This window comes from Rhamphochromis sp. 'chilingali' (genome assembly GCF_963969265.1).
Source record: "Rhamphochromis sp. 'chilingali' genome assembly, chromosome: 7".
Taxonomy (NCBI): Eukaryota; Metazoa; Chordata; class Actinopteri; order Cichliformes; family Cichlidae; genus Rhamphochromis; species Rhamphochromis sp. 'chilingali'.
The window spans coordinates 18,326,574-18,345,429 of NC_137934.1; the positions used below are offsets into that span (position 1 = coordinate 18,326,574).

An 18,856-nucleotide genomic window follows, 5' to 3' on the forward strand; every position below is an offset into this window, starting at 1 on the left:
TCAAATAAATAAAAAGGTTCATATTTGCAGAAGGACATTTTGTTCCAGATGGTACCAAAATCAAATATAACTGCCGATCCAATGTTTGGCTTAATAATTGTAATAAATGTCACTTAAATAGATATTGCAATGTTGGTGAGTTGTTTTAATGAACATTTTGCGATCTAGTGAGCAGTTTTACTAAAAACTACTGTGTATTTTCCATAGTAATGAAGCAGCATGCCCTTCAGTGAAGCCTGGTTCATTATAATAGCAGCAGAGCTTCACAGACACAGTGGAATAAAGTCTCTGGAGTATGTGGGAAATTGTTCCGTGTTGCTTCTATGCACAGCCTTTGAGCAGCTTTAATGTTTTAGCTGTTTACCGTCCCCTGGGGGCAGTGTGACAAAAAACAGGTGTGTGGGCTGCTTGGTCTCCTTGGTAAACTGCACACAAGCATATCTGCGCAGCCCGGCCCTCATGCCCCTTTGCACAGATTCAAAATGACCCAAATGATCATAAAGCAAGCAATAAGCTGTAACCTCAGACAAAGGAAAAATAAGGCAATGCAAAAGTGCCAAAATCTGCAGTTCCTTCAGTGGCCACTTGAAGCAAGTCTCTACACAGGAGAAATAAAAATAAAATATAAAAAGGTCAGCAGCCAGAACAACTGAAGGAACAGTGATGGAGAGCGGACAGGCAGGTGTGTTTCAGGAAGGTATTGCTTCTTGCAGGTTTGGGGTTCAACTTGACAGTTCAAGTAAATGCCAGGATTGTGACACTTTGCAGCTTGTTTTTCATTCTTGCAAGAGTTAGCTCCTTCCTCCATATACAAAATCACCTGCCTCCAAAAAAGCATCAAAATTCAGACTTTTAGCCTTTTAAATGCACTGGATGACATCATTGTAGCTGCCTTCATCTTTTACATTGTCTATGGTGGTAAAATTTACTGAACCAATCAGCAAGCATGCAAATGCATATTTTATATATTTATTACTCGTGCTATTTTGCAATTGCCCCAATATCTGTACAAATAGGGAAGTAGATTGGCTCTCTTTTATTGGCTCATGGTTGAGCCAATCAGCCAGTGCGTAACGTCAGGGCGATTACTCTCCTCTTTTATAAACAGTTTATGCTCTGGACGTTATACTGACTGCATTAAATCATTGTTGGTTTACACTGTGGAAAAGTGTCACCAGCGTCATCGTTTAAAGGTATTCAGAAGGATATGAGGATTATAGCCCTGAGACATTAGCAAGCAGATATTACTAAAATTCCTCACTCTTCAGTGGAATTGTTAATAATAACAATAAAGAGATAATAAATATGCCCTGTTTATTGTCCTCTATGTGTGTAGTTTGAGTGGGAGCGGGTGCAAAGTCCAGCACACACAAACACACACACACAGAGGCTGTTATCTGACGCTGCAGATTAGCAGTGCTGTCAGAGTCTCTGTCCTGTAGAGTGCGTTCACCCTCAGGGAGCAGGAGATTCCTGCATTAACTCAGCATTCCCACACTCTTTCATTCCCTTAAACCTCCCTCCCTCTCTCCAAGGCTGTCCCTATCTCAGTCCCTCCTCATCACATAATCCTCTGCTTCTTCCCTTTTGACTGGCAGTGGAGAATTGCTGTTGTTGTTGTTAATGTGTGCAAAGTGTGTCCCGGCCGGTGGAGGGTGGCCGATAAGGATCAGGACAATTCCTACTCAGGCTCCCTCATGCCTTTTAAGGTGGCTTTTCCGCCTGAAAGGCACAAGTGTGTGAGGAGAGTAAAAGAACAGGGCAGCTCAGGAGGAGTGAGTGCAGTGCTGGTGGAGCTCTGACAGCTCTGCTGAGACAGGAAGCACTAGATTTCACAATAAGACAGTTGCATTGCACACAGAAGTCGACAGACAGGCACACACACTACTGCCTCCTCTTAGAGGGGAGTCGTAAAACTTCAAAGAGCCAGACAGAGCTCTGTGGTGATTTCAGAGGTCTCCTGAAAACCACGCTGGAATGCACTTTGACCTCAGGGTGTGAGGAAGAGGAGACATGAGGAAGAACTACAGTGATATTCCACTCATCTATGTGACAGAGGTAGCTTTTGAACTTTATTTCACTCTAAAATCTGACTGAATGTTGATTATCTTGTTGTCGGCTTGATGAGAGATGAAAAAGTCGCTTCTTATTTTGTTTACGTGAAGTCGCCTGCAATCACTTGATATTCACAGCAGCTCAGGCACACAAAGATAAAAGCATTCATTTATGAATGAAATGTGCTCTGATGTATAGTAAGAACTTGATATTCCTGTAGGCAGGGGAAGAAGATTTTTTTTTATCTTATGCTGTGTTGTGATTACATTGGCATTTCCCACTAAACATAACCAAGGAAGTTGATTTTTAACAGTCTGAGGTCGAGTGAGACAAGTTTCACCACGTTTCTCTCTGAGCGTCAACATGTGATTGGCCTTAGGAGCTTGAATAACATCTGAGGAATGCCTACACCAAAACACTGGCTATGCACACGTATTAAAACTGCCTGAGCTGTTTTTATTTTCGCTTTCTTTCTTTCATGATTGTTCTAAAAGAAGTCAACCGTGAAGTTTTCTGTTTCTGTTCCTCCTGTCTCTATCTGTCCATCACAATCTCAGCTGCTCTATCAAAATGTCCGGTTGCTGAACTCTGTGGCTGTGAGAAAAGCGTCCCAGAGCGTATCCCTGGAAGGGCGCTGTGCTTTTGGCTGCTTTTATTGTGCTGACACTGTGTGTTTTATGTGTGCACATGCATTATGTGCCTCATTGTGCCAGTATATGCACAACACAAATGCATTAAAAAAAAAGATCTTATGTAACCACTTCCACCACAATGAGCCTCTTCCTGTCCTGTCAGGCTAACAGCCTCCATCAGATGACCAACAAGGAAACAGTAGAGGGAAGAAGCTGGTAGTTTTTATCTGTCATTCTCATCGAGGTCTCAGCGCTGCAAAAACCTTCAGCAACAAGTCTATAATCAGCTATCGCCTGTGTTTTCACAACTTATGCATGCGTGATACGTTGTCAAACCCTCTGTGTGCAGTATGTGTGCGAAGCCTGAGAAATGTAGAGACTTCCATCCATTTACCATGGTAACCAGCAGTGTCTAAAGCATTCAAGACCTTATCTTAGTGCTTCGCCTTGTCTTCCTCCTGCTCTCTCGCTGTGTTTTAACCCCATAACAGAGGGAACATCTCAAAGGACATCATAGCAAGAAATGTCTTTTTAACCTTCATCCTTACGTGCACTTAAAGCAACACTATGTAGTTTTTGTTGCGTGCGTATTTGGTCTATATCAGGTCTCAGAATTTGTTAAACGCAACCTGAAAGGAACAAAAACACAAGACATATTACACTGTGCCAGTCAGTTTCAACTAAAATTAAACCAAAATGAATAACTACAGCCTGCGATTCAGGTGCTTGTAGAACCACCTTTAGCAGGAATAACTTGAAGTAAATTGAAGTAATCGTTTTCTGTATGATCGTATCAGTCTCACATTGTTGTGGAGGAGTGTTGATTCAGTTCATTGAGGTTTGTAGGTTTTTGTTTATGTACAGCACTCAGGTCCAACCACAGTGTTTCAATTAGGTCGAGATCTGACATTAGATTTACTGCTGTGCTTGTGATCATTTGTTCTGCAGAATGACCTAATTATGACCGATCTTAATCTATGAACATAAGTACAACAAAGCAATCTAGCCATTTGATAACGCTTGAATGAAACATTATCAAATTCCATTTTAGTCAAATAAATTGACTAAAATGTAATTTTTATTCAGTGCCTTAGTAAATTGAACCCCACATAAAAATCTAATTCAGTTTTATTTGTACAGCCCCAAATCACAACAACAGTTGCCTCAAGGCACTTTATGTTGTAAGGGAAAGACCCTACAATGATACAAAGAAAACAGGAAAAACCCCAACAATCATATGACTCCCTATGCAATCGCTTTGGCAACAGTGGGAAAGAAAAACTCCCTTTTACAGGAAGAAACCTCCATCAGAACCAGGCTCAGGGAGGGTCGAGTTGGGGGTGAGTGGATGAAGACAGGACAAAGACATGCTGTGGAAGAGAGACATAGATTAATAATAGCAAATAATTAAATGCAGTGAGGTGTATAAATGACTAAGAATCTTTATCACAGTCTTGGTGAAGACTGAAAACTGCTGGATGCCAGATGTTTTTCTGTATTGCTGCCCAATAGATGCCAATATGTAATGTGTTCTCAGATTAATGTAAAGGAGCGCAAGTCTAAAACTTTTATGCATGGCAGTAACGTTTCATACATCACCAAGTAAGTACAAAAGCAGGCAGGACTGCAGTGTTTCTCAGATAAAGCTGTTTAGTGTGTTGTTTCCACAAATATGAAGTCAGTCAGTCAGACAGGCAGGCATGGGCACGGCAGCACCGAGGAGAAAAGACTTTGAGCCAAATTACTATTCAGCCGTCTGCAGCTGTCAGTATAACTCCCTCTGACCGGACTCCACGGGCAGTTTTTCATGTTTCCTGACCATCTTTTCAAATTTGCTGCCATCAGAAATTGTTTCTAAATAAATAACATTTTTTAAATATTAAAACAATTCAAATTATAAATATTTAGTTATATTTGGGAGTCCAGACTTCCAGAATGACCAGGAAGAACTGCAGAAATTGAATTAAAAAATAACATTATTGTACAATAGCACTGCTATTTTTATCAGCACAAGATAAAATATTCTAAAGTGAAATGCATTTTTGATTTAGTGCACGATAGGCAGACCCATCTGCCTCCAGAAATACATGCATTTAACCAGCCATTACAGCTGTATGTTGTATATCTGTGTATATATAATTGTGTATATACCGCATGCACACAGTCACAGACTCACATAAATGTTTATGTCAGAGTTTATGTCAAAGAGAGGAGAAAATGCCAGGAGGTGCCCAAAAACACCCTACACCTGCAGGCCCAAACCTCTACGTGTTTGATATAATGAAGTAAATCCACCTGATGGTTTCAGGGGTGTGTTTTATTTGTGTTGTACACTAACAGGTGCCCAATTCATGAGGCACCATACTTCTAAGTGTACAGATGACTCAGTAATTGTGTTTCTGCTGAGCAATAAAGACCCTGCAGAGGTTTCAGAGTGGTGTAGTGCTGCTTCTTGGAGAGATGCTCGTAGATATTATGATTCTCTCGGCTGTGGAGTTTAAGCAGTAGTACAAATGCTGTCACGCTGTGCTCGATGGCAAGTTGACCTTTGAGCATCAGGTGGTTCTTTGAGGTTTTTAATGACGGCACCTTCATGAGATTGCTTTATTGTTGTTTTAACATCAAAAACACAAACAGAACTGCAGGCTAATTGACCCCCTTCTATGTCAGCTTAGGACTTTGAACAAGATCTATCCAATACACGCTGATGCCAACCTCCAGACAGGAAAGCCAACATACAGGTTAATCACAGGGGCCACTGGACTTTAAACATGTCTGTGCAATTATTCTGCCATTATTCTCCTGATTCATCAACAATCAAGCTTATGGTTGCCAATTATGGGCAGTCGAAGCTGTATGATTCAAATTCACAAAGACAAAGTTTTGAAAAAGTGAGCAAAATCATCATCTACAGAAAATATGCGAAAATAGTTTCCTTCCTGAAGTTCCTTAATGTATGGGGTCAAATCGAGCCACAAGTCATGAAGCACAAAGATGCCTCTTGATATCACATTTACAATTTGATGATTTGAATTTGCAAAAACAAGACAAAGGAGTTGAAGGATGGATGAATGCTTTGGTGTCCTCATACCTTGACTGTTTTAATTCATTATACTCTCACCATAATGATGTTTCTGGCACATGCCACCTGGAACAAATTCGTTTTGTTGTGAAGGACAAGCTGAAGGCTTTTGCCATAATTAAGTTTTGCTTTCTCCTCAGATAACATCCAGTACAGTACAGTCATCTCTTATCAAAGTGTTACAGTTTCCGTTCTAAATTTCAGTGTTGTGGGATGATTTTCTTTTGTTTAATTCTATTTATAGTCTTTATTTGGCAGTACGGTGCAGAGAGTAGACAGGAAAGCAAGGAGAAAGTGGGGCAATTGCGGGGGAAGACTTGAATACATGCAACTGCTCCAACCTTTGGTATTTGGAGCACCATGACAAGGAGGAACCCTCATCATGAATCGTCCATGAATAGGCGCCTTAAAAAGATGGAGAGGTTTATGTATGCCCCTGAGGCCTATTTGCCCCAGTAGGCCCTCCCAGGGCAAAGTGGCTCCAGGTGAAGGGTCAAAGTCTGATTCTTATGATTACGATCTTTATGAAGGACTCATAAATGGACAACGGTGTCTCGCTGGGACTGGGGTTACAGGGTCCACACAGCCACGACTATACTGCATCTCCTGCACGTCTGTACTGTAATTTATACTTACATCGAGGTTATGATGCCATTAAAACCAAGCGAACACATGGACTGAAACAACTTTTAGAATAGAATAGAATAGAATAGAATTCAACTTTATTGTCATTGCACATGTCACAAGTACAAGGTACAATGCACTTTTACTTCTGCTGTCTTTTAAAGATTAAAAAAATAACATTTAAATAATCTAAAAGAGGCTGTAATGAGATAAATCATTAACAGGACTAGTCGCACTAAAGGGCAGGCTCGAGAACGAAAAAAACTTCTGTTCGTTTTTGATATTTAATGTTTCCATTTGCTTCTAGTCTCATTATGACTCACATTTTCCTCTCACGCTAATTACATTTTATTTTTGCACCCAGACAATTTTATAGAGTTTATTCAGCGTGTCTAGCATGTAGTGAACAAAAGCCCACATCTTCACCATTACTCACAATCTCGCATCTGCCTGAAAACTGTCAGTCCTCATGATATAAATTTCTGAGAATGCTCGTTGCTCCACGTAGCGCTTACTGTGTTGACTTGCCAGCAGCTGGTTAGAAGCCAGTACGAGATCAGGAACTGAATTCATTAAAGACAAAAAATGCATATCCTCGAGGTGAATCAGCTGAGGTTAAGTGTCTGTGAGGGTTTCGGTACAAAGAGTTGTGTGTGCGTTTATGCATGTGTGTCTTTGTCTTTGCCTGCTACACTGTTAGTGGCTACAACTAACAATTAAAAAAAATTTTTTTAAATGGCTAAACTTGCAAGATTCCCATTAGCTTCAAAAGCACCGTAGTGCAAAACAGAAAGCGATAACAAGCTAAACTAAGCTGATGCAAGAGGCCAAAAGGAAGGTGTAAGAGTGTGCCAATAAAAAGAGCAGGAGCATAAATAATGAGAATTATTTAAAATAGCACTGAAGAAGAGTATTCAAAGAGTGTAAATCCCCCTAAGAATGAGGGCTGTACTAATACTTTGATATTTTATGATGTTTTTATTACAACATCCTGACATCAGAATGTTTTAATTATCCAGTCTTTAAGTCTGATGTCATTAGCTGTTTCTGGGTCCAAACTTCGCTTCATGTCCCAAAGAAAAAGAAACACTGTGGCAACACTTGGAGTTACAAACTGTCTACATCGTTTCATCTGTAATAAAATGGTCAGTGTGGCTGCTCTATCAGGTGTAATACAGTATATGAAGTTAAACATCCAGGCATCCATGAAAAGTTAGAGTTCACTAGTTTCCATCTAAAGATGATATACCATGTTCTGACTGAGGGATTTCACATTAGCACAGTGAAGCTGTGGATAAGTGATGAAATGTTTCTCCCACTGAAAACGCTATTTCCAGATGAATAGAATCAACCTTTTGGGATTACTCGAAATGGTTTCAAGGTCAAATTACAATGAAGGTCAAGGTCGAATGCTTAGCCAGCCCAGGTACACGTGTCCCCTGAGGCCTAATATATTGTTGTGAAGTTTAAGAATGTCCGTGGAAGCTTGTGGGTAATATAAAGTTTTTAGTTACAGTATTAGTTACAGTATCTCACTTTTAGCTCTACTTTTGGTCCCCACCAACTGCTGCAGAAAATGTCTAACTTCCCACAGTCACGGTAAAAAGAAAGTACACCCTCTTTAGGTTTTGTGGTCTGGGGAAGTTTTATAAGGCCAGTAAATTGACCCCAAGATCAATGACCATACAATACTCAGAGATACAGAAAAACCCAAGTGCTACACCTCAGACTCTACAGGCCTCAGTTAAATGTTAAAGTTCTTAAAGAAACTATACAAACGACTCGACAAGTGTTGCTTATTTTGAACGACTACCAAGAGAAAGCCTCTTACCTTTAGAAAGAACATGCCAGCTAGACTTAAGTATGCAAAGCTGCATCCCAACAAAGGCTTCCAGAACAATATCCACAGCATGTTAGCCCACACACCTCGTACCAACAGTGAAGCACAGTGGTGGAGGTGTAATGATTTGGGCTTGTTTTGCAGCCGCAGGACCTGTGCACCTCGCAGTCATTGAGTCAATCACAAACTCCTCCTCTGTACCAAAGTGCTCTGGAGTCAAATGTGAGGACATCTGTCTGACAGCTAAAGCTTGGCCTAAATTTGGTCATCCAATGGGACAAAGATTCCAAGTACAGCAGCAAATCTGCAACAGAATTACTGATAAAGAAAATAATCAAGGTGTTGCAGTAGCCCAGCAAAAGTCCAGAACTCAGCCTGATTGAAATGTTCTTGTGGGATCTTAAGACTGCGGGCCATAAATGAAAACCTCAACAAAGTGAAGCGACGTTATAAAGAAGAATGTCTCACCTCTGTGTTCCCTCACTAATAAAACCAGGAGATGAGGGAGGCAGCAGACTTCCACAAACTGAACATGGCCTCATCAGACACTGATTAGACCGGAGCTGTTTGTGTTCAACTCTCCTGATGATAATGACCTTCACTGACAAGCTTTTATTCAAATTACTTCCTCTGCATCCTCTGATTTTTGTGCACGCACTAATGAAAGGTGCCATGCCATAGTCACCGTCCATTACGCCTCATCTCTTCTGTTCATGCAATGCTCAATTTATCACCATGGGGACAAGCAATGTTGTTAGCAGCCTCTTACTGTTCATTCAGACACCCTATGACTAATTAAAGGAAAATCATAAACCCTTCATTCCTACAGTGACGGGATATTTTGACAGGTATTTCACCTGCTCAGTTTCTACAATAACAAACCAAAATTCGCACATTTATACCAGGATTAAACCACAAGACAACCACCTATTTTATAAAAAATAATCACCTAATTGTTATAAAAAAAAAGTTATGTTTTCACCGGTTGCTGTGATTTATGAAAGACACAAGCGTGTCTGTATATTTAGTTTGTCATTAAAGTCTGAGGGGCACTTCCTCTCCTCACATTTGAACACGAATGCTTGATATGATAGGATTTATTCATCCTTTAACCGGTTTCCTGTTGTGTGCGTGCTCAGCTTCATTAACATATAACCTTGTCCTTGACTTTAGCCTCAAGCTGCCTGGTCTGAAAAGTTTGTAGTGTAAACAGAGGCTTAGTCTTCCTTCTGTCATAATTTATTTTTTCAGCAGAAAATAGAAGCGTTAGATTCCCTCACTTTAGTTCTATTCTTGCTTACAATCCTACCCTCATTGAAATGATCCATTGTGGTTGCTCTGTAAAGGTTTTAATTCAGGTTTATGGTTATGCCGGAGGCCAATGCTGAACTGTATCACCTTATGCTGAGTTGGGTTTTGAATATTTTATCCTTATAATCCATAGGTTAAGTTTTAGGTCACATCAGAACAAGGATAAAACCTAAATACAGGTTAGTGGAGAGCACAAAGAGAGAGCATGAGAAAAAAATCAGCGCTTTTATAACAAATTCTTATCGGCAGTAACCTACGTTCTTCTATGTGTTACAAGAAGTTGCTTGAGAACATTGATGCCAGTCTAATATCAGCTGTACGCAAGCTAACAGCTAGTTCAGCTTATCACAAATACAAAATTAGCTGGTTTGGCTCTGAAATGTAACAATTTGATTTGTAAAGAAGCTAGACTTAAAAACGACAAAGAGTTCCCACAATAATTTATTTAACTTTTAAGTTTCATTCAAAGATAAAGCAAAGATGGAAAGCTAGCATGTTTTCGCTTAATGTGTCTCAGAGCTAGCAAAGGAAACATTGAGAAACAATGGATCATATAAGTGTCTGTTGCTCAAAAAGCTAATAAATCTATAGAGCTACTTATAAAGGAGACTTTTTGCTGTCGGGGTTTTAGCAGCTGAGTCACTTGATATTTTGAAGAAATAACAGTGAAGGTGTCGGTTTGTTGAACCCCTTCCTCTTATCTCTCGCTGACCTCTCACTTTAATGTCACACCTTTGTGATTTCCAGTTCCTTTAACTCTGCCTCGGTACACCTACACATCACAGCAGTTGTCACTGATTCTGAGGGAAAAAATTAGCAGAGAGAGACCTGAAACCACTCAGAAGAAGACAAAGGGGCCTAAATGTCACACTCTAGCAGTGTGGGGCAGGCGGTGACGTAGGTGGGACCACACATGAAAGCGTGGCAGCTGCCCCACGCTTTGAAAGCGTGACCCTTTAGATATTTATTTCAAACATCCTGTGATGCCTGGGTGTTTGCTCAGAGAGGCTGTGCTGTCTTTTATGAAAGCTTTCACACATTCTGATAGATCTACTCATGTAACCGTGTTTTGGATTTAATGTGAAACATATTAGACACAGCTAGGACTGGGACATGCAATAGAAATGTGTCATATATGTTTCACATTAGATCCAATGGTTTCCCTGTTTTATCGCAATTTTAAAGATGTAAAGATGACTCTGTTAACTGAAAACGCTTTTATTTTTAATATGTAAACATTTTTACTACCTCTCTTTAATCCATAGTCATAGCAGACTTGTGTCTTTGTTTTATAAATTAGAACAAAGTCTAACAACTACAGCATGCTGATGAAAATGCTGGCCACGCCTCCTAATCTTTGATTCTGGTGTATAAACACTTTTCCTTGATATTCATTATGAAGAACTCACTGAGCTCGGGGATTGTGTGTGATGTGTGAGTCACCAACTCTCTGCTCACTCGGTAACTGCAGAGCTCTAAACCTCCTCTGGCATTAACATCAGCACAAAAACTGTGCTTCATGGCACAGGTTTCACTGGCTCCTGTAGACGTGACGCGTTGAGTTTATTATTACATATTCTCTGTTTGATTCTTGTCTACAGTTTACATTTCAGGCTTCATGTATTTTCTTAGTGTTTTCAGTATTGAATTCTTAGTTGTACATGTTTTATTCTGCTTGTTAGTTATCTTCTGTGTCTTATATTGAGTTTTACTCCCTCACATGTGATTGTGTTAATTTGGGGCACCTCATTTTCTCCCAGCTGTGTCTAATTCCCATTAGCCCTCAGCGTGTTAGCATGTGTAGTCCTGCCATTCCTATCTATTAAAAATCTTTTCTTTTTTTTCAGCCATTTTTGAATTGTTTGTTTTTCTGGTGGACTTTGCTTTATGGACTTTCAGCAAACAAAATTAAAGGCTTGCTTAAAGTTTAAGTTTGGCTAACCCATTTCCATGTATCCATATTTGGGTCCTGAGCGCTTCAATTCATCACACTCTTGTCCGCATAGTGTCGCTGACTTGCGGTTAACCTCACAAATCCTTTTTACCAGACTTTAATGAAACATAAAGGAGAACAGCCATGCGGATCATTTTATTTTAACGAACTTGGGTAATTCTGATCTGTTAGTGGTGCCACTTTAGAAGCTGCAGGAACCTTTAGACACAGAATTGTAAATGACATTAGACTTAAAAGCAGAACAACATACATACAAATATAACTGTTACATTTACTGTGATGTTATAAAATGCTTAATCTTCTGAACATAAATTTAACAGTTTATGTTTAAAACATTTAATTTGAGACATAAAGTGGATATAAGAGGCCAGCTGACAATGTTAAAACTATCGCATCTGCTGACTTTTGTTTTTGGGTTAATTGGCCAACCCACCATCTTCAGGTATCTGGTTTTAGCAACTGGTTAAAAATATTCCATCTGTCCACTTCCTTTACCAATTCAGGGAAAAGACAAGGTAAATCCTGGACAGAGAGAGAGACGATCAGTCACACCTATCGGCACTTTAGGATCAGTTAATCAAGCATGTGCTTCTTGGACTTAAATGATACTAAAGTATGAAAGACGAAACCTTAAAGGCACAGGGAAGCCCTAGCTGGCTTATGCCACCCTGGTTTAAAAACATTTTATTCAAAAGGAGATTTTTCTTCTGGGGAAGGTCAACCTGTCGTTGGCAAGGGGAGGGATGCTTATATTTATTGTATGTAGGGAAAAAGAAAACAGCTAACACATGATTATTATTATTTTAAAATGAGGAGCGAAATAATTACTCTCTGGTATGGGTTAGGATCATCTTTTTTAAAATTAAGAAATATACCATTCACCTTGGTAAAGGTTGTAAGTTAGCTGTACCTTTCATGGTTTAGAAAAACAATAAAACTTGAATATACGTTTACATGTGTAAACACCACCCTCATGCATTCATGCATGACTTTAAACAGAATTTGTCAAGTGAATCAGCAACAGCTGCTTGTGGTTGAAAGCAAGTTGCTGATAAAGCAGCAGTTTCCACAGACTGGCAAGAAATACATTTGCATTATATGCAGTGTGAAAAACAGTCATCACCTCTATTTTGGTCCTTAAGCCTTTTGTTGGAGGGTAAAATGTAAATCACGTTCTTTGTTTAATTAAACATAGCTACAGCTTCTTTTTGTACAGTTAAAATTTATACGGTACGGAGAAATAAAAATGTCCAAACATTTCTATTGTTTTTTCCGCCAACTTCAGAGGACAGTTCTTGATAATGTTTTTAGTTTGTTTGTTTTACAATGATAAGGATTTCTAAAGAAGCAGAATTCCTAGAAAATACAGAGAACAGTCCTTTGTGAACTCATTTGTAGCCAGAGTCTGTATCTAGTAATGCCCGTGAGTGTATCTCAATGCCATCTCAAGGTTTTCCTTTATATTTCTGGGTATTGTAGTGCTTTGAATTGGTTGAAAACAACATCAGCTGATATACCTCACTTATGTTTTCCCTGTTGGTTTGACAGATTTATAACCCGGTTATTTTCACCTCCAGGCAAACAAAACCCCATCTCTGTTGTGCCCATTCAGCAGACCATCTGTTGCATATGTTGCATGTTTGTGCTCCACTGTATTTGTGTGTCTAACGGCATCGATTAGGCCATTTACGCACATACAATCATATGTGCGTAATACATACAACAAATCAGCATACAACAAAGCTGCATCAGGGTTTATAAAGCTGTGGCTGTGTGACCAGCCTCGACAGTACAGCAGTTTGCTGCAGTCAGCTTAAAACTATAAAAGCTACTCTAGGTGTGAATGAAATGTATGACTATGACTTCTAGTTCAAAAAGGGCTATTTATGTATTTAAGTCCAGTTGTTGCTCATTCACTGTTACCTTGAACGAGTCATGCTATCACCACTCTGTGTAACAGATATTTCCTATATAAGCAAATATGTTTTACACTATTTACCTACTGAAATGAAATGACTGAATGTATCAAACATACATTTTGCTCTTACTTCACATTTTAATATTTTTAATGATAACATTATTAGGTTTTTAATGTCCCTTACTGCAGAATAAAGATTTCTTATGAAAGTTTGGTTTTGTTTTGTTTTTATCTTTAGCTCCATTCTAAGAAAATGACCAGTTTCAAGTGTCCTCAGTGTAGGACACATACAGGATGCCATGCTGAAATGTAAAGCACTTACAATAGAAGCCACTAGAAACAAACTATTCCAGCCTAATTGATGACATTTATGGCATTTGTTTTCTGTGCTGACTGATATGCTGCTCAGTGCTTTGCTGCCTGCTTTTAAATCAGATGTCACTCTGAACATAAACACAAGCTACATGTGATGTCTCTGATGTGTATCTGTTTCTACCCGTGCTGATGCTAGCATGACTAAAGCTAGCCAAGCAGCAGTAAATATGTGAAGTAAGGCAGAAGGATATACTCATCAAACAAACAGGATCATAAGAATATAAAACCACGAGCACTACAAATGTAACAGAAATATGTTGACATAAAATGGCATGTTATTTGAAATCTACACGAAACAATGACACAACTACTTTTTTTCAATTTTTTCAATTTATTTATTTTTTACCAATTGTCCAAATTAGTCTGTGATTGGCCTTAGTGTGACAGAAATCATATTTATATACAACTAAATATGACTCAGCAAACATGTTTTAAATGGATGATTCCTCACTTGATGACGAATGATCCATTTCCATATTTGCTGAGTCTTAAATTTGATGTCAGTGAACTTTTCAGTGGTTGGTGTTAAAAAAAAGCCCCCAAATCCCCTATGAGCAAGCACTTGGCGACAGTGGAGAGGAAAAACTCCCTCTTAATAGGGAGAAACCTCTGACAGAACCGGGCTCAGGAAGGGGTGGCCTTCTGTCTTGACCGAGAGGGCTTCAAATGTTCACTGACAATTTAGTTGTATATAAATATGATTTTTAGGACTTGATGTTGACACCAATTATGTGAAATTGGGGACGCGCACAGTTCCGCTTCTTCTTGTTCTTCTTCTTACTTGGCGGAATCTCTGGCAGGTTCTTGACTTCAGTCTTGAGTTCAGCCACCTTGACATTGAGCATTTTCTGTTTGTCTTGTACACTTTGCAAAGATTCCTGTACAGAAAATGCAGCTGACTCTTCTTTTTCTATCTTCTGTTGTTCTGTGGTGTCTTTTTCTTTCTGAGGCTCCTGCAGAGACCTTGCAGTGGATGGCCGTGAGTCCTCTTTTTCCATCTTGTCCTGTTGTCCAGTCTCGTTTTCTTTCGGAAGCTCAAATTTGTGCATTTCATTTGCAGCAGTGGAATTTTGTTCTTTGTGCTGCTGTGGGATTTTAAGTGAGGAAGCTTTGGCCCCTTTCAGCTCTCGCTCCAGAGACTCTAGCTTCAAATCATGAAGGGCCTTGTTGGGGCAGAGCTGGGATTTCAGGTCACTGATTTCCAGGTTGAGTGTCTCCTGCTCCTGCCTATGTTTAACGGCCTGCTCTTCAAGCTGATTTTGAGCTGCTAGGAGCTGTTTCTGGAGCATCTCAATCTGCTCTTGCTGAATCCTACATTTGAGCTCAAATTCAGCCTCCTTAGAGGACTTCAGTCCTACAGAGTCAGTGTGTGAAGCCTCTGTGGTTGGAGTGGCAGACTCCACACACTGCTCTGTGGTAGGGTGGCTGATTTGGTCCTGCAGGGTAGCAATAACCTCATCCAATATGACCATAGCTTCATTGTCACTCACGAGAGTGTCTGTCTCACTGATGTCATAGGGCTTATTACTAGAAGCCTCTTCCAGCTGCTCTATGAGGCCTTTGATCGTTTCCTCGTGATTTTTCTCGTTCTCGTGAATTTCTTCACGAAGTTTGTTCACCTGAAGCTGGTGATAAGAGGCCCTCTTGTTTGCACCTACCATTTTACCGTAAAGGTCGTTCTGATGGTGTTGGGAGGCTTCCAGTTGGTGTCTGAGAGCAGCAATCTCGTGCCAGGGATTAAACGGGGGTCTAAATGTGGGAATGGGTTGATACTCCCAAGTCCCTCCATTAGGCACAGGGTTTGGTCTGCTGGGGTTCTTCCCATTTCTCTCTCTCTCCATGTCCTCCTTTGCATTTGAAATGGGGAGCATTTCTTCATTTTTTGGGTTTGCTCCATCAGCCGTGCTGTTTTGAGCTTCAAGAAGAGCCCGGGCATATGCCCGAGTAATTGCTCTTCTTGGTTCTTCAGCCACTCTTTTCTGTTTTTGCATTTTTTGTTTCTTTGGTTTCACAACCGTTTCCTTTGGTGGTTGTGCCACAGGAGACTTTTTAGTATTTGGTTGTGCGGCTTTATCAACCTCAGGTTTTGGTGTGATGACCATTTCTATTTTTGCTTCTGCCATTGTAGATGCGTCAGCGTGTGCGTCTGCGTTTCTCTGCGTCCGCCTTGTCTTTGTTTTAACAACCAGGTTGCTTTGTGTTTCTGCCATCCGAGATCCACTAAAGTCGGTTGAACGTCTCCCCTATTTATAGGGTTTTCAGTAGAATGTGCACTGTGACATCACAGGCTGTTCCTGTGATGCGCTGTTCCTTTGAAGTGCCATGATTGGAACAATTCAAAATAAAATGCCCACAAACCTAATGTAAAGGAAAGGCTTTTATTTTGTAGCACATACTGAATTAACACTATAAAAGCTACTCTACAGGAATTGCAGTAAAAAATAGGCATAATAATTTCTTTCATAATTTAAACAAGGACAGGTAGAAAACGTTCATATTTAGTGAAAGATATTTATTAACATTATCCAATGAGAGTTACTGAATGTCTGTAGGCAGTGAGATCTTGGTGGTTGATGAGGCGACAGAGTGTCATCTATGTTTGGTTTTAAATTCAGTTTCAATGCTGAATCTAAGAAACAACAGACTGCAGAGGGAGACTTTAATAGAGGTTTACTAACTCTTACTATCATATACATTGTGGAAAAATCTGTCTTTATTTAGCATAATATATTTGTTATAAGCACTAAATATGTTTTATGATTAACTGATGAACACTAACGTACCAAGCTGAAACTTCAGCTCACCAGTCAGCAGCTTATATTCACAAAAAACAGATAAATCTGCGATCCATGCAACTCTAACCAGCCAACAAAAACATGTGTTCATAATACAAAACAAGTTTACTTTGTGAAATGTTAAAAGGTACAAAAAATAAAACAATAAAATAAAACAATATGTTTTCAAGACTTTTTCACAAGTTCCTATATCTCACTGAAATGTTACTCTGTAGCTGATTTCTCGTATTTTAAGTGTGATGAGAAATTTTGACTAGAAACAAGACAAATATACTTGATAAGAGTTTGAGGTTTTGCAGTGTATATGCAGCTGATTGATTTGGTCTTTAACCAACATGGAATCATTTATGTTGGGCAGCTGTGGCTATGTGTACTAATCAGTGCTTCAGTCCACACGTCAAAGGGCAAGATACTGAACCTTCGATTGTCCCCAACGCATTTGGGTGTGAATGAAATGTATGACTATGACTTCTAGTTCAAAAAGGGCTATTTATGTATTTAAGTCCAGTTGTTGCTCATTCACTGTTACCTTGAACGAGTCATGCTATCACCACTCTGTGTAACAGATATTTCCTATATAAGCAAATATGTTTTACACTATTTACCTACTGAAATGAAATGACTGAATGTATCAAACATACATTTTGCTCTTACTTCACATTTTAATATTTTTAATGATAACATTATTAGGTTTTTAATGTCCCTTACTGCAGAATAAAGATTTCTTATGAAAGTTTGGTTTTGTTTTGTTTTTATCTTTAGCTCCATTCTAAGAAAATGACCAGTTTCAAGTGTCCTCAGTGTAGGACACATACAGGATGCCATGCTGAAATGTAAAGCACTTACAATAGAAGCTACCAGAAACAAATTATTCCAGCCTAATTGATGACATTTATGGCATTTGTTTTCTGTGCTGACTGATATGCTGCTCAGTGCTTTGCTGCCTGCTTTTAAATCAGGTGTCACTCTGAACATAAACACAAGCTACATGTGATGTCTCTGATGTGTATCTGTTTCTACCCGTGCTGATGCTAGCATGACTAAAGCTAGCCAAGCAGCAGTAAATATGTGAAGTAAGGCAGAAGGATATACTCATCAAACAAACAGGATCATAAGAATATAAAACCACGAGCACTACAAATGTAACAGAAATATGTTGACATAAAATGGCATGTTATTTGAAATCTACATGAAACAATGACACAACTACTTTTTTTCAATTTTTTCAATTTATTTATTTTTTACCAATTGTCCAAATTAGTCTGTGATTGGCCTTAGTGTGACAGAAATCATATTTATATACAACTAAATATGACTCAGCAAACATGTTTTAAATGGATGATTCCTCACTTGATGACGAATGATCCATTTCCATATTTGCTGAGTCTTAAATTTGATGTCAGTGAACTTTTCAGTGGTTGGTGTTAAAAAAAAGCCCCCAAATCCCCTATGAGCAAGCACTTGGCGACAGTGGAGAGGAAAAACTCCCTCTTAATAGGGAGAAACCTCTGACAGAACCGGGCTCAGGAAGGGGTGGCCTTCTGTCTTGACCGAGAGGGCTTCAAATGTTCACTGACAATTTAGTTGTATATAAATATGATTTTTAGGACTTGATGTTGACACCAATTATGTGAAATTGGGGACGCGCACAGTTCCGCTTCTTCTTGTTCTTCTTCTTACTTGGCGGATTCTCTGGCAGGCTCTTGACTTCAGTCTTGAGTTCAGCCACCTTGACATTGAGCATTTTCTGTTTGTCTTGTACACTTTGCAAAGATTCCTGTACAGAAAATGCAGCTGACTCTTCTTTTTCTATCTTCTGTTGTTCTGTGGTGTCTTTTTCTTTCTGAGGCTCCTGCAGAGACCTTGCAGTGGATGGCAGTGAGTCCTCTTTTTCCATCTTGTCCTGTTCTCCAGTCTCGTTTTCTTTCGGAAGCTCAAATTTGTGCATTTCATTTGCAGCAGTGGAATTTTGTTCTTTGTGCTGCTGTGGGATTTTAAGTGAGGAAGCTTTGGCCCCTTTCAGCTCTCGCTCCAGAGACTCTAGCTTCAAATCATGAAGGGTCTTGTTGGGGCAGAGCTGGGATTTCAGGTCACTGATTTCCAGGTTGAGTGTCTCCTGCTCCTGCCTATGTTTAACGGCCTGCTCTTCAAGCTGATTTTGAGCTGCTAGGAGCTGTTTCTGGAGCATCTCAATCTGCTCTTGCTGAATCCTACATTTGAGCTCAAATTCAGCCTCCTTACACTCAGAAAAATTATGGTTTTTAAATGGT

General features: G+C 39.5%; 1 protein-coding gene across 1 annotated transcript in view; it reads left to right on the forward strand.

Moving 5' to 3' along the window:
• The first annotated feature begins 1,871 nt into the window (after positions 1 to 1,871).
• The window catches only part of tmcc3 (transmembrane and coiled-coil domain family 3), a 135,778-nt gene continuing 118,793 nt past the window's right edge, over positions 1,872 to 18,856 (forward strand). Inside the window, exon 1 of the mRNA XM_080887815.1 lies at positions 1,872 to 2,058. Within this exon, the coding sequence (XP_080743941.1) occupies positions 2,014 to 2,058 (45 nt within the window). The 5' untranslated portion in view covers positions 1,872 to 2,013. The remainder of the gene's footprint in view (positions 2,059 to 18,856) is intronic.